At 35.4% G+C, this 17,305-nt stretch overlaps 1 protein-coding gene across 1 annotated transcript in view; it reads left to right on the top strand.

Annotated features, from left to right (window-relative positions):
* LOC112651396 (sperm-associated acrosin inhibitor-like) overlaps positions 1–16,874 on the top strand; it is a 124,458-nt gene extending 107,584 nt beyond the window's left edge. Inside the window, exons 3-6 of the mRNA XM_049109264.1 lie at positions 163–239; positions 1,197–1,234; positions 2,542–2,657; positions 16,677–16,874. Of these exons, the coding sequence (XP_048965221.1) occupies positions 173–239; positions 1,197–1,234; positions 2,542–2,657; positions 16,677–16,731 (276 nt within the window). The 5' untranslated portion in view covers positions 163–172 and the 3' untranslated portion in view covers positions 16,732–16,874. The remainder of the gene's footprint in view (positions 1–162; positions 240–1,196; positions 1,235–2,541; positions 2,658–16,676) is intronic.
* Positions 16,875–17,305: the final 431 nt, after the last annotated feature.

Below are 17,305 nucleotides of genomic sequence, written 5' to 3' on the forward strand. Positions count from 1 at the left end.
AGGTCTTCTTTGTATGTCTTGATACTGTGGGTTGGGGAAAGTCTGTTCTAAGTAGAAATATAGGAAAGTGGAAAAACTTCACCTATAAGAAAGTTTCATTTGGAAATGGGCAGTTTGTCTCTGTGCCATATGTAATAACGTCTCTGTGGGTTTCTTCCATAGACTTGGTAAAATGTCTTTCTTCTTGACATGGATCAAAGCTATTTTTATCACTGTCTTGGCATTTCCTCATTATTCTGGTGAGTACATTTTCAGTCCTGGATGAAGCATTTCATGTATCTTAGAAATGCAGCAAACAATCGCTATTATCTAGAAATGGAGGAGTTTGATTTTTCAGATTTATAAATCTTAAACTGGCAAAATGAAACAGAGTATGTTAGAAATACCTTTTAAAATTGTGTCAGTTTCCCACCTTAGAGAGGTGGAGACAAAGAGGTAGGTTAGAATGAGCTGTACTCATAGAATGAACATGTCTTTTTGTTCATCTGTGACTAAAGATATTTACCTATTTTTTCCCCTTTTTTGAAGGTCAGATTCCATGGTTGTTAAATGCAAAGTGTGTAAAGTAATGATGTCTTCTAAGTCCGATCTTCCTTGAGAATCTAATTTGTTATTTGCCACCTCTGAGTCAAGGCTCTGTATAAGGGAAAACCTCCTTGATTCCTCTGCTGACAACTTATGGTCCTGAAAGCCCAACATGGCCCATGAATTTCAGAATAAAGTAGCTGTGTGGTAGTGGATAGATCCCTGATATTAGACCTCAATACTAATTAATTAAGTAATAATTAATTTCTTCGTATTAAGTGACTTTTTGCAAGGCATATAAGTGGCATTAAGCAAGCCATTTTCTTCTTCAACTAGGATGTCTCATCTAAAAAAATGGAAAAAAAATCATGACTATAATGTCTTACAGAAGGGTTTGGTGATTATTAAATAATATATAAGATAATTTTCATGGAGTGAGATTAATTTGGAATTATCTTTCTGCATCTGAATTTACTTTGTAAACTTACTGTTTTGATACCACTATAAGAGGCTCATCTCATTATTTGCAGGGTTCTGATTAGGCAATTTGCATAGTATTTTGTTGCTAAAAGATGTAGATACTTCTCAAGAGACTCTGATGGTTTTCTCCTTTTCCTCTTCTTATTTTTAATTTGTGTGTGTGCGTGTGTGTGTGTGTTGGTTGGTCACAGAAACTTCTTTGTATCCTTCACCAGAAGACCGTAAAATGGTAAGTTAATACTGATTACTTAGGGAATTGAAATGTAAGACTTTAATTTTTTTATACCGTAAGTTTTAACAGCAAATTTCACTGTGTACAACAGAATGATCCTTCAAAAGTAACAAAAAGACCAACAAACTGTGTTTTTATTATACTAATTTCAAGAAACAGAATCTTGCCAGCCATATAAAATCATTTGGTATTAAAGACAAAGTAAAGATATCCCATTACTAAAAAATTCCATCACTGGCCATAGCCTTGCTATAGACAAGTAACTGTTATGGGTTAAGGAATGTTTAAAGTAGAATTGTTTATCCTAGCGAAACATGAGGATTAAAAAAGCAACAATTCAATTTATCAACAGTAGATAAAACAATTATCATATGTTCACAGAGTGAACTATTACAGAGAGGTGAAGAAAATGAGCTACAGTTCTAAACATGTGAATAGATAAAACTTAGAAAGATATTTGAAAAGCAGACCATGTAAGAATACACACATTATTGTTTATTTATATAAATAACCAACATGGCCATCCTTAAGCAAATACATATCTACTTGGTTATATACATATATGCAACTACTCATATATATGAATTCAGAAAAGTGTGATAATCTGAAACTATCAGATTACCTAGTAGTGAAACTATTGAGAAAGACAAGGGAATTATAAAAAATTGTTTATGATTTCTTGTGGTATGAAATATAGTTGGCTTTTAAACAGCATGAGTTTAAACTGCATGGGTCCACATATATAGATTTTTTTACAGGAGTGCAATCTTCCTTACGATTTTCTTAATATTTTCTTTTCTCTAGCTTAATTTAGTGTAAGAACACCATGTATAATACATACACAAAATATGTGTTAATTGACTGCTAATGTTATCATAAGGCTTCTGGTCAACAGTAGAGTGTTGGTATTTAAATTTTGGGGAGTCAAAAGTTATATATGGATTTTCAACTATGTGGGGTTGGAGAGTCCATACCTCCAAGACCCTCACTGATCAAGGGCCATCTGGGGGAAAATATGACCCAATATGAGGAGAAGTGAAGGCAGAGTGTCTAAATTATAAAAATACATTCAACCATTTATATGTTTTGAAAAAAATAATGTTGGGTTTGTAAAGATATACTATAAATATTTTATGTATAAGTGGACTATGAGTACCTGGATGTTTATTTTTAAACTTCAATGTAGAATATATTTATTCCATTTTGATGCATGGCATTTCGTATTAAGATTAAAGGACATTTTATTTTAAATATTCATTATTTGATACCTTTTATGTTTTATGTTGTCTTTTTATGTTTAACAGCCAAACTGTGATGTGTATATACATCAGTTACATTTTTGCACAAGAGAAATGGATCCAATCTGTGCAACCAATGGCCAAACTTATTCCAATACATGCGTTTTCTGCAGTGAACAATTGTAAGAACAGAAGACTAAATATGGCTCTTCCAAAATAATGAAGAAACCATCATAAAATGATAGAAAAACCCATGTTTTTGATAGCCTGGGTGCAGTACATACAGAAAATAACTAGTCTCTGTAAAAGCCACAGAAACACACTTGTACCTTTCTCTGAAGTTGTCATTTCTAGAAGCAGTTTTATATTTGACCTCTCAAATATAATTCTGTGGATATTCTGCAAGTGCATAAATCAATTAGCTGAACTTAATTTAGTTATTATGACTTACTGACAGTCTAGTGACTGATATAGTTCCAAAGTCCAGATGATAAATGATAGTCTCCATGGTGTAGCTGCAAACTAACTTGAGCATAAATTGAGCAAGAAACCCTACTAGCTACAGAACTCTGAAATCCATCACAGTGGACCCATTCATGCTAAGAAGGGCTCCTCTGATGCTCTGTCTCTTGAACTCCGTGACATACTCCAAACCTTCCTTAGTAGTAGAACATTCTCGAACCTTCCATGAAAACTCCCTTCCTGTATCCTTTACTCAAAAGGAGTTTGCAGTCCTTAAGTTTGGTCAACTTTTCTGCAGCACCTTTTTCTATCACGGATATTTCTTCTCTTTTAATCAGAAAAACCTCTAATCCTATCCTCTCTCAGATCTGTGCAGGCTCCACGATTGAGTCAGGACTGAGCATGTAGGAAGAGTTAAACTCAGGTGTGAGGGGAGCATGTGCAGTGCTCCAGAGCAGGCAAAGCCCACATACTTGTAGCATAGCCTCTACAAACTACCCCATTTTTAAATTCTCATTGAGAAACATTTATTGCAATATCTAGGTAGTTTCAAATGCTCTTTTAATACTTTCTTTTTCTTTCCGTTTTTCTTTCTTTACAGCGAGAGTGGTGGAGCGTTTAAGTTTGGTTATTACGGTAGATGCTGATTTTGCCTGAGCTACACAATCCTCTGGCTTTTATTGTAATCCAGTTTTGTGGTAGATTCTACAACCAACCTCCTCAGTCAGAGTTTTAAATTCCTAAATAACCAGACAAAGACTTCTGTGGTATTCAAGATGGGAAACAAGATGTTGAAGAATTTTCCTAAGACCCTATGACTGAAAGATTTTTCTTCTTAAGTTTAATTATTCAAAAACATTTGAAAACTCTTAATTATGTGTTTCTAAATATAAAACCTAGTGCAATTTAAAATCATAATATTTCAATCAATATAATGTTCAATAATATTATCCTCTTAAAATTCTTTGGTTGGTTGAGTAGGTGGGTTAAAAGATATGAATGCTTTTGGTAACTATAATTAAAAAATATTTTCAAAGATGAACATATAATACATTACTTGTGCATTTATTAAAAATATAGATACTTAGGCTCCTTTTTATCTTAAAGAATCAAAATCTCTAGGAGAGAGATATGGGAACTTGAATTCTAATATGTACTCCATTGATTTTATGATTATCAATGTCAGGCGATATGGACTTAAGTTCTGAAACATAGGTCTATTATTGAAAGACTTGGAGAGTCTGTTAAAAGGTATTGTAAGCTTTCTGAGGTTTGGGAGAAAAATTGTATTATTTTCTTTCTGTCTCATAAACCAGTCAAGAGATAGGTTGATGATCCTGGGGTTCCAGGCAACTCAGTGATGTAGTTTAATCCATCTGTGGTCAAGTCTGATACTTCTCCATTTCTTTCATCTCTCAGCTAACAAGAAACACATTTATTTAGGTGGCCATATGCTCATTTAAAGCTTGATTTTAATGGAAGAAATGTATATTGATTAATAGAATACAAGTATCAATCTGCTACACTATCAGGCCTGCTCTCCTTTTCACTAAACATTTCCACCTTTAAAGTAATGATCTATGTGGGAGTTATATATTCATTTACATTTTTAGTATTGATTCTTAATGAAAGTATCCATTAGAATGCAGACATGCAGAATTAGAATGCACATTATAAAAATGCATTCAGCCACTTTCATAACCTTTTTAATTATAGAGGACATGTATAAAAATATTCAGTGAATGCTGGTAATTTTATAAATGAATTTTTTCCTTTTATTTAACATATTATTTTCTTTAAAAATCACAACTATATGTTAAGCCTTGTATCAATGGGAGGAAAAAGTTGGTAAAGAAAGCAGATACTACTGCTGTCTTCCATGAACTTTGGGTATACTGGTGAAAGTTAGTTTCCATCAGCAATGGGAATTCCACTTTCCCACATGACTATTTTCTACACAAGCTTTGTGAGTCAGCTTCTACATCCCCCACATCACGTAATTTAATTCTTAAGGAAATCTTGTTAGATGGGCATCAGTTCTGCGTTTTACCCCTAATGAAAGTGAGGCACAGAAAATGTAGCAACATTTAAAACTGACACTTGATAAGGAAAAATATAGTGTTTTCTTGCCTTGGGATAAAATACACAAAACTTAAAGTTTGCCATTTTGAAGAATAAGTTTTTTAGTATACATTCATTGACAGTGTTGTACAATCATCACTATAATTCCAACATATTTCCATCATTTATCCCCCCTTCCAAGAAACAAAGAACAACCACACACTTCCCAATTTCCTGTATATCAATTCCTGAGAACCATGAAACTATTTCTTATCTCTATGAATTTGCCTATTTGGATATTCCATATACATGGAATCCTGTAGTATGTGTATGATTTTCACATGGAAGTGAATATACTCATCTATTTATTGTGTGTGGTCTTTCTTTGAGTGATTTCCTGCACTTAGCACAGTGTTTGCAAAGTTTAACCACATTGTAGTATGTATTAGTACTTCTTTCCTTTTTATGACTAATATTCCACCTGTGGGTGTATCACATTTTATTATTTATCCATTGTCAATTCACAGACATTTGGATTATATCTACTTATTGTATTTAATGAATAATATAGCTCTTGAAGTGTGTTGTAGTTGAATTATTCATCCTCATAAAACAAGCAAAAAAATAAATCAATAAATGATCAATTTAATGTTAAAAAATAATGACTTCCATATAGTCACATAGTAGAATGTTACATAGAGATGAAAATAAATGAATTATAGCTCTGATATCAATATATATAAAGATCACAAAGGAGTCTAAAAAGCAAGCCATATAAGAATATATATAGTATTGTTTTCTTTGTAAAAATTACTATGATACCCTAAACTATGCATATATATGAATACATGTATAAATTTGAAATGTATAAATATTTACATTTTGTGAATATATTTTTTGATATGCATTGAAATTACAGAGGAATGCAGGAAATAATGAACAGAAAATTCAGTTTGGTGATTTCCTCTGGTAAGAGGGGCAAGGGAGATGTGATCTGCCGGGGAAGATCATGAGTATGGGTATGGATTTGCTACACTATAAAAATACTCATGCTAATTACTTGGCCTTTTTCTTAGTAGAGGGCTTATATATGTTAAAAAATTAGTAACTTTAAAAACTTTCTACTGAGTTGCAGGTACACAGGTATTTGTCTTTGTACCTATATACTGATTATATTTACCTTATTTCATATGTAAGACATTTCATATAAAGATGAATTTTTTCAAATGTTCATTATCCAATAAACATATGTTGTCTTTCTGTTTTACAGTCAATATGTGAAGTGTATGATAGTCCTGCACAAAGTTGCATTAGAAGATATTATCCAGTCTGTGCAACCAATGGCAGCACTTACTGTAATAAATGTGTTTCCTGCCTTGCCATGAAATAAGACCACAGCAGTAAATATGTGCTTCTAAGTAATGAAACACCAATTACAAAATCTTAGTACCCAAGATCTTAGCATCCATGTTGCTGGTACTCTGAACACAGATACACAGAAAATAACTAATATATCTGTAAAAATCAAAAACACACTTGTATCTTTCCTTGAAATTCTTGTTTGTAAAAGTCGTTTTGTGTTTGAGCTCTCTGAACCCTAATCATGCTGGGTGTTCTGGAAACATATAAATCAATTAATTTGACTATGAATTACTAATGACAGATTCTCAACCAATATGACATAATTCCAAAGCTCTGATGCTAATCGGTAGACCTTTGCTATACTCTAAAATCCATTAAATGTGTGACACCTGGGTGGCTCAGCAGTTGAGCGTCTGCCTTTGGCTCAGGGCGTGATTCCGGAGTCCCACATCAGGCTCCCTGAGAGGAGCCTGCTCTCTCTCTGCCTGTCTGTCTGCCTCTCTTTCTGTATCTCTCATGAATAAAATAAATAAAATCTTTTTTAAAAAATCCATCAAATTGGCCCAATCATGCTGAAAAGAAACTCCTCTGATGGTCAGGTTTGTCCCCTGAGCTTCATGAGAACCTTTCAAACCTTCTTAAGACTGCAGGGCATTCTAGTACACTTACACCCAAACGTCCTTCCCTTTCTCCTTTAAACTGAAGGAATTTGTGGTCTAATGCCTCTGCCAGGCTTTCCTGCCTTGTCCACATCTTTTTCTCATAGATGTTTCCTCTCCTAAAATCTTTGCTTTACAATTCCAATGGTCATCTGTTTCTCAGGAACCACTCTCACAATCACTAATCCTTTCCTTTCTCAGGCAAGAGCAGGCTCCAAGGCTGAGGGCAGGGCTGAGCAAGTAGGAAGGGTCAGTATCCTCAGAGCAGGGGTGCCTGGGTGGCTCAGTCAGTGAAGCCTCTGACTCTTGATTTCGGCTCAGATCATGATCCCAGGGTCATGAGATCAATCCTGACATTGGGCTCAGCATGGAGCCTGCTTGGGATTCTCTCTTGTCTCCCTCTCCCTCTGCACTACCCACCCCACCCACCCCCCGGGCACCTGTGCATGCTCTCTCTCTTAAAAAAAAAATTACTCAAAGCAAAGACCTACAGGCTTGGGAGAAGGCAAGGTCCAGAGGTTTCTAGATTGGAGCACAGTGTCTCCCTGGAGTCCACGTTCTAGACTTCATGAAGAAGCACTTTGTGCATTTCTCAGGAGTTTAATGTATTCTTTTAATAACTTCTTTTTTAAAAAAATTCTCTTTTTTTCTACAGAGAAGGTTCTAACAAATTTAAATTGTCTCATTTTGGAAAATGCTAACTTTTGATGGAGTTATATATCCGTAGGGATTTTACTGTAATCATATTTGCAGTGGATTCTACAGCCAATTAGAGTTTTTGCAATCAGGGTCTTAAATTCCTAGAAAACCCCAGGTGAGTCCTCCTATTGGACACAAAATGGAAAACTGGACATTCAAGCTTCTTTCTAATTCTAAGATCCTGGGATGTCAGGGTTTTTATTCTCTATGTTCAATTATTCAATGATACCTTGAAAAAGTAATATATTAATTGCATGCCTGATAACATATAACCTAATGTAATAAAAATTCTAGATATTTTGCTTAATAAAATGCTAAGTGGTATTATTTTTATTAAAATGCCCTTTATATCTTTGGCTGAATAGTAAGTTAACACAAATGCATATTTTTGGTAATTATAAGGAAAAAATTTTAGAACTCAAAAAGTTAATTTCCAAATATTATATTACTTGAGTGTTTATAAAAAGTAGATATCTGAGATCTTCTCTTTCTCAAAGAATCAAAAACTCTTTTTTTAATAAATTTATTTTTTATTGGTGTTCAATTTGTCAACATACAGAATAACACCCAGTGCTCATCCTGTCAAGTGCCCCCCTCAGTGCCCGCCACCCAGTCACCCCCACCCCCTGCCCACCTCCCCTTCCACCACCCCTAGTTCGTTTCCCAGAGTTAGGAGTTTTTCATTTTCTGTCTCCCTTTCTGATATTTCCCACTTATTTTTTCCTCCTTTTCCCTTTATTCTCTTTCACTATTTTTTATATTCCCCAAATGAATGAGACCATATAATTTTTGTCCTTCTCCGAGAATCAAAAATTCTTGAGATTTTCAATCATAGCCGTTATAATGAGTGCATTTATTCTTTTTGTAATAGTTAAAAACACTTTTTTCAAGATATTAAATTTATACATATATGTATGTATACTGTGGCCTTAAATAAGAAAATATAAACAAAGATTAATAGAAGACAGCATACCAAATATTAAATTTGTTGCTTCTCGGTAACGGAGTTATATATGTTCACTTTTCCAATTTTCTAAGTCTTTCATCTTAATAAGAAACATGTAGTGGGCTCAGTGGTTCAGCATCTGCCTTTGGCTCAGAGCGTGATCCCGGAGTCTCGAGATCAAGTCCCACATTGGGCTCTCTGCATGGAGCCTGCTTCTCCCTCTGCCTGTGTCTCTGCCCCCCCACTCTCTCTGTGTCTCTCATGAATAAATAAATAAAATCTTTTTTTAATAAATAAAATCTTAAAAAAAGAAACATATTTACTATCATAAGGTAAAAAATAATTTTTAATAAAGCAACAAAATATCTAAAGACTTTCAATGCTAAATAGTTGAATTTTACCTGTCCTAACATTCCCAATGATAGATACCAAAATGTTTCCTCCATTTCCCAGGCTGACATTCTGAGTCAGGCTGGGCTTTATAAAGATCCAGAGAAGAATGGAAAGCTTTCTGGGTACTCTCTCATTCAAGCTGAATATCTTCAGCTTGCACAGGAGTGTGATTCCTATACACCCCACAATGCTTTCTGAGCTTCTAACTGAGCATGTCTGTCTTGCCTGTTCTGAACCCGCTTATCTTTACAAACATCCTAATGCTGCTTAGTTCCTCTGACACCAGTGTAGATCTATTAAACAAACTCCACAGGGCACAGTTGGTGATGATTACCAAAGTACCCCCATCACTCAAAACTGTAAATGCACATAATGGGTTACCACATAACTAACTGGAATTCCAACCCAGATTAGTAGTTGCCATTTATTCAAGGACTAATGAATTAACTGTGCATATGGTACCATTCTGGGTACCATCAAAGAATCTAAACTCTTAAATGAACTATGTACCCCAAAAATAGGAAGCTAAGTGTCTTAATAGAGCCATTCATGGAAGGGTCTGAAGAAGTTTAGAAATGAATATTTTTTCCATCTCTGTGATAAAAGCTGTTTTATAGAGATGGCCATTAGTGACTACAGGCTATCAGTTGATTATGATACCCATGTTAATGGAAGCACAGTCTGCCTTAAGAACTGTGCTTAAAGGGATCCCTGGGTGGCGCAGCGGTTTGGCACCTGCCTTTGGCCCAGGGCGCGATCCTGGAGACCCGGGATTGAATCCCACGTCCGGCTCCCGGTGCATGGAGCCTGCTTCTCCCTCTGCCTATGTCTCTGCCTCTCTCTCTCTGTGACTATCATAAATAAATAAAAATTAAAAAAAAAAAAAGAACTGTGCTTAAGGCATCTAGTGCTAAAAATCAAGGAAAGAGCCTTTCTATCTGGCTCTTTGTTCACTTCCCAACTTCCTCTCATCTTTAGTTCTTTCAGGACTCCTATAACAAAACCATATACCATGTTTTGAAAGATGCCTCAGGCAACCACCAATATAAATGTTTCCAGGCAAGGGCACTATTATTCAACTTGACACTTTTCAGGTCCAGAAATATCTAGATGTCACAAAAATGTTGTTTGTTCTACACCGTGGCATTGTACTTATAAGCTCTACAAGAAAACTTAAGTAGAGAAACATGGCACTTCCAATTAGTTTGATTGGAAGGCTCAAACTAATAAAAGACGGCAATTTTTCTTGAAGTGACTCAGAATCAAGAAAGAAATCTGTCAAAATCCCAACAAGATTTTCTGTAGATAAAACCAAGTTTACCTTAAAAATTTATATGAAATTATGAAGAAATAGAATTGCTAAAATAATTTGAAGAAACAATTTGGAAAAGTCAAAATACCTGATTTTGAGTCTTAGTATGTATTTATTATATGGACATAATAATCAAAACAGTGTGGTAGTGGTGGATATGTATCTTCGATATATTCAATATGTATACATGTTTCATGTGTATATTCTATTCCACTGACGTGTATGTACATGTATATTGTAGAGTGCAAAATGGAGTCTCTCATGTCAAGCAGAGACCTGTGTCAAGCAATGACACAAGTAGTTAAAGGTCATATAACTCAGAGATATCAAGACATTGGCCAGGACCAGCATCTGCTGACACTTCCAGAACCAGAGGAGGTCTGCAGGATCCTAAAACTGATTAAATCTCTTTAAAAAGGGAAGGATTTTGACAGCAAACTGTCAGACTCTTCAGACATGATCTCTTTATGTCTGAGCATTGAAAAAGGCAGCTGCCTCTGGAGGCTCCACCCTATTGATGTCCCTGCAGAACAGAAGTGCTCCAAGGCTTGAATGTAAAAAGCTGTAAGTGCCGACATCTGATCCAGATCAGACTGAAGCCTTATCTCAATTGCATGCCCACAAACTTACTTTGCATTTGGTTCATTAACTTCCTACACCCTTCTGTTATCTTGTTTGTTATGTGGTTTGTCTTCTGTCCTGCTCTGTGTGCTGTGTAAGAAGCCAAGTTTCATCACATGGTGAAATGTCATTGACTTTGGAATTCTGAACCTACTTTGTAATTGTGATTTCACTTTGCTTTATGACTGAATAAAGCTGACATGGAAGGATACAACTCATGTATGCGCCTTCATAGCATGCTCATGAGTTGTGTCCCACATGTTCTCTTAGTTCTTATAAAAACCTCATGAGACATTGGCTCCATTCTTTAGCAACATGAAAGTGAGATGGGGAGTTTCACAATATTTAAAAGCTGCCATTTGGTAATGAAAAGACAATTTTAATAGAGAATCTGCTATCCTTTTACTTTTAAAATAGATTCATTGAAATATTTACTTAGCAAAAAAAAAAATCATTCTTAGGTATCCAGATTTTTGTAAATATACAGATACATAACCATCAATACAACCCAATTTTAGGTTATTTACATTATCCCAGAAAAGCTTCTTTTAACCTGATTGCAGGTAATCTATCTTCCCACTTCCATCTCCAGACAACCTCTAATCTGCATTCTTTCCCTATTGCTTTGTCTTTTCCAGACGTTTCACATAGATAGAGTGAAGCAATACATAGTTGTTCATAGTTGCTTCTTTCACTAGGCATAGTGATTTAGCAGTTCATATACTTCAAATTATCTATCGGGAGTTCATTATTTTTACATGATGAATGGGGTATTCCATTTTGCATTGATGAACCATATTGTGTTTATTTATTTACCAGTTGATGGGCACTTGGATTGTTTCTACTTTTTGGTTATTATGAATAATGATATTAAGAATATTATGGTTCAGCTGGGTGGCTCATTGAGTGTCTGCCTTTGGCTCAGGTCATGACTTCAGAGTCCTGGGATCTAGCACCAAGTGGGCCTCCCTGGTCAGTGGGGAGTTTGCTTGTCTCCCCTGCCTGTGCTCTCTTTCTCTCTCTCTCTCTCTCAAGTATATAAATAAAATCTAAAAAAAAAAAAAAAAAAAAATATTAGGTATACAAGTATTTGTATGAACATATGGTTTTTGTTTCTTTTTCTCTTGGGTGAATAGCAGGAATGGAATAGATGGTTCATATGGTGGATGTTTGTTGAACTTCTTAAGAACCTGTTATCCAAAGTGGCTTCTTATGTTCTCACTAGCAATACATGAGGTTAAACTTTGTCTACATCCTCATGAACACACTTTTTAATTCCCTTTTTTGATTATAGCCATTGTGGCATTTATTATTTTCATAATACCATTTAAATCTTTAAATGAATTCTGTGTATATACCTTATGGTCATAATTTTTGAAATGTCAAATCATAATAAAATATAATATACCAAATATTAAAATTGGTTGCATCTGCATAATAGAGTTAAGGTTTTATTTTTTATTTTTTTGCATTTTTACATCTCTTTTGTTTCTCTTTGTAATGAAGATATATTTACTATCATAATGGAAAAATTAATTTCAATAAATAAAAAGGTGTCAATGTATTTTATTGATAATCTGACCTAATTTTACCCAACTTTACATTCCTCAGTAGTGATACTAGGTACCATAGTTTCTCCTACTGTCCCCAGATCGACAGGCAGAGTAACCATTGCTTTTATTAAGCTCCAGGCAAGAAATGAAAAAAAATTCTGGGCACTCTCTCAAACAAGCAGAATGTCAGGATATAGTCATTATTGCCATCTGCTATGGACTGAATGTTCATGTCCTGCAAAATTCATATATTGAAATCTTAATCCCCAAGGTGGTGGTGGAGAGAGATAGGCCTTTGGGGAAATAGAGCATGAGGGCAGATCCTCATGATTAGGATTTGTGCTCTTTAAAAGAGACCGCAGAAGGCAGCCCGGGTGGCTCAGTGGCTTAGCGCTGCCTTCGGCCCAGGGTGTGATCCTGGAGACCCGGGATTGAGTACCAGTCGTCAGGGTCCCTGCATGGAGCTTGCTTCTCCCTCTGCCTGTGTCTTTGCCTCTCTCTCTCTCTCTCTGTGTATCTCATGGATAAATAAATAAAATCTTAAAAAATAAATAAATAAATAAAAGAGACCGCAGAGTACTAACTAGCTTGCCCTTCTGCCATGTGAAGTTACAGGGAAATGTGGCCATCTAGGAAGCTGGATCTCACCAGACATTAAGTCTGCTGAGACCATGATCTTGAACTTCCCAGTCTCTGGAACTGTGAGAAATAAATGTTTGGTGTTTATGAAGTACCTTCTTTATGGTATTTTTGTTATAGCAGCTAAAACCCCATCCATTCATAGTGCTTTTAAACCAGTAAGTGGGCACTCAGAAATTAGCTTTTCTGAACCATCATGTTCTTTTACAAGAGCCCTTTTGGTGTTGTGGTCCTCCAATTCCTCTATGGTAGGGCTATTACACTGTATAAGGCACATGGTTGCAAGTAGTGTTGTGTTTTGCTGATGATTGCAAAAGCCACTTCACTAAACATAATTGTAAATGGCAATTACTACCTAAAGTGGGAAGCTTGTCCAAAATAATATTTTCAATTCATACAACAAATATTGATTGTGCAACCTGAAATTATACAGTAAGGGATGGATATAGAACCCAAAGGTCCAGGAGGAACAGAATGGCTTAAGAAAATGTATTGTAGCCATGACCAAGGAAAGATCCCTGGGTTTCCCTTAACCTGGCACCCAACTCAAATGCATCTGTCCTGCTTTTTCCTCAGAGTCACCACAAAGAGTCCTCTAGCCTCTAGTGACTCTCCAGATATATATACAAAGTCTAGATATCCTGAACTGAATAAATGCTTCAGACAACCATCAGTCCAAATGCAGGTAGAGAGTAAACTTTAACAAACTGTCCAGTATGAAAAATCCAAAGTATGTTAACCAGAGTTTCATTTGTTTTATACCATGACATGGCACTTAAAATTCATACACTTTGAGGAAATAACATTTAATAAAAGATTCATAAAGTAACATGTAATAAAACACTATATGTTGAATGCCATTGTTCTATGTTACAGATTATAACAGCTGAATTATTTGAAATGACTCTAATATCAGGAGCCATGGCAAAACTTGCAAATACAGGTACTTGTGGTATTTGTTTGATAAATAATTTACACACAATAGTAAATCATTCAATTCACCAAGGGTAGATTAATTAATATCAAAGGACCAAAATAATAAAGAACAAATTCATTTTTTTTTTTTTCAAATTCACTTTTAAAAATGTGACATAGGGATGCCTGGGTGGCTCAGTGGTTGAGCATCTGCCTTTGGCTCATGGTGTGATCCCAGGGTCCTGGGATGGAGTCCGGCATTGGGTTCCCTGCATGGATCCTGCTTCTCCCTCTGCCTATGCCTCTCTCTCTCTCTCTCTCTCCCCTCTCATGAATAGATAAAGATCTTTAAAAAATTAAAAAAATAAAAATGTGACATACTTTCCATCTGAGGTTTCAGAAATGCTTGGGATACTTAATATTGTGAAGGATCATAAGTCTGGATTAATACATTCATATAACACTATTCAATAAAACCCAGCAAGGCCTAGCGTTTACCAATTTTAATGTTCTAAACTAAAAAAATTTGCTCTTCTTATAGTAGTAAATGTAGATTAACCCTACCAGATTTAGATATAGGAGATATGCCTAGTACAAGGTTTGACTGATTTTCATGGTTTTAGGTTTATTGAAATAAATTCACACACAGTAAAAGGAAACATCTATAGCTATAAAGTAGACAAACACAATTATGTAAGCCACTACCCAATTATGTTACAGAATTTTTTCATCAGCTAAAAAACTACCTTGCACCATCTTGTCAATTCCTTCTACCAACCCCAACCTCTGAAAACTACTTACCTAATCTCTGTATTTGTTAACTATACTTAAGTTGAATTCCATTTAGTCACAAGATTGCATAAATAAGAGTGAATTCCTGCATAGTCTTTAACTAGCGTCATGCAGTGCCTACCCTTTACATAACCACAACACGGTGACAAAACCAGCAAACTGACCGGGTATGCTAGTATTGATCAAACTAAAGACTATGCAAAGGTTCACCATTTTTAAAATGAATTCTACTTCTGCTTTTCCTCTTGGTGCCTCAATCTATGAAACTTTCCACTTAACGGGAGCAGTGCCATTGGGAAGACTGGAGCCTGCTCTTGATTCCCATTTGCCCTATTTTTATTATCTCAGTCTCAAAGTCATAGTATTCTCTACCTTTTCCACAACTTTGGTGGCTAATGCATTATGTTCTTCATGAAACTATATTATATAATCCATGTGTCTAACATTAACTTCACTGGTTAATTTCAATATCTTTTAGCCTTCCGTGCTAATAGGCAGCTTTTCTTGCTTGCTCTTGGCCGATAAATCCATAGAAAAGAAGTCCAGTGCCCACCATTTTCAATTCTAGACTTGCATTTACTTCTCCCACAAACATCTTATGTCAGAACAATTGGTCTGCTGCACATTTCTCTGCTGGTGTTCTACATAAAAAAATTAATATGCAAAAAAAATTAATATGCATACTTTCACTTTAGAATATTAAAGGAACACTTTCTAGACTTGAAAGAATTTAGGTTCTTGCATTGAATTGGCTTTGAATATTATCAGCTTCAAAGTAATGAAGCTTTCTAAATCCTAGATTTCTTCAGTGTTAAAAAATCACTGGAAGGTTTCAGGTGACAAATAGGGTCCACATATACAACTGAAGTGTGGATAGTTTTAATATTTTATCTCTAGTATTTGTGACAAATCTATGGGGCAGAAATTATTGCTCTCAAATTTAAAATACATTATTTTAACTGACTCAGTCAGTTAAAGGTACAACCTGGTTTCGGCTCAGGTTGTGATCTCAGGGTCCTGGGATCAAGCTACATGTGGGGCTCTGTACTCAGCAGGCAGTCTGCTTGAGGACTCTCTCCTTCTGCCCCTCCCTCCTGCACTCACACACTTTCTCTCTCTCAAATAAATAATTTTTTTAAAACACTAAAATACATAAATGTGCATTAGAAAGTTTAGACATGGAGTTCACAGTATTTATATGTAGATGGGATTTGAAGTGAACTCCCAAAGCTCTTTCCATTGAGTCAGTCTATATAGCTGATTTATTAGTTAGGAAGAAAATAACTGAAAAATCTCTCCTTTACTTTAAAAGTTTTCAGTAGTTCCCATGTACCTCTGAAATAAAGATAAATGTACTTAATATATAATATAGGCCAGTATCCACCTAATCTCAACTTCCATCCCCAGCTTTCTTTTCTTCTATCCCAGAATTCAGATTCTGCATTCTAGTCCAGAGGTTCTCACACCTGACTACACTTGAATCTCACCTAGGGGCTTTTAAAACACAGCAATGACAAGGGTTCATGTACTAATCATTGACTCATGGTCTTGATGGTGAATTGGTGCATCGTCGGCCTGCAAAATGTTTCCAGGTGATTCTAACATTCTTCAAGTTTTGAAAACCACTTAGGACTTAAAACACTTGTTAAATTAACACTTGCAAACTCCTTTTGCCTAGTGTGATGCCCTTGTTCCTTTCCTTGTTCACCTGCCTGGAGTTTTCACATAGCTGATCTATCTTACAATCTATAACCACACTAACTACCTTCTTCGTTCTCATATTTCAGGGTTCATCAGACGAAATTATCTCCAAGGCTCCTGCTGAGAAAAGATGCAGTGTGAAATATTTGTGAGGCATCTCTCATGACCTGCTTTACAACCTCAAGGGAGGACACGGAATACCTGTGTTTTGTCTGCCCTAGGCCATCTATCTTACCCCATAAAACTCCTCACTCATGTATCAATAAAAGATTCAGCTTGTTGAATACGGATGGTTGCATACTTGGTATGATCTCAATACCTTAAGTTATAATGTGTTTTGTGTGACCTACCTTACAGAATGTTCCATGTGTGCTTGAATAGAATGTGTATTCTGATTCTGTTGAGTGGAATGTTGTGATGTATCTGTTAGGTTCCTTCAGTCTGCAGTGTTGTTCAAATCTGTTGTTTTGTTATTGATACGTCTGGATGTTCTGTTATTGAAAATGGGATATTAAAATCCCCTGCTATTATTTGTTGCTGTGATATGCTCTGATTTCATTCTCTTTTTCTTTTGTGTATCTTCAAGAAGTATCATTTTTTTGATTACTGTGGGGCTTACATAAAACATCTTATGGTTATAGCAATCTATTTTACGCTGATAATAATTTAACTCCAATCACACACAAAAACTCTACACTTTTGCTTTTCCCACACT

Source organism: Canis lupus, chromosome 4 (genome assembly GCF_003254725.2).
Source record: "Canis lupus dingo isolate Sandy chromosome 4, ASM325472v2, whole genome shotgun sequence".
NCBI classification, from domain to species: domain Eukaryota; kingdom Metazoa; phylum Chordata; class Mammalia; order Carnivora; family Canidae; genus Canis; species Canis lupus.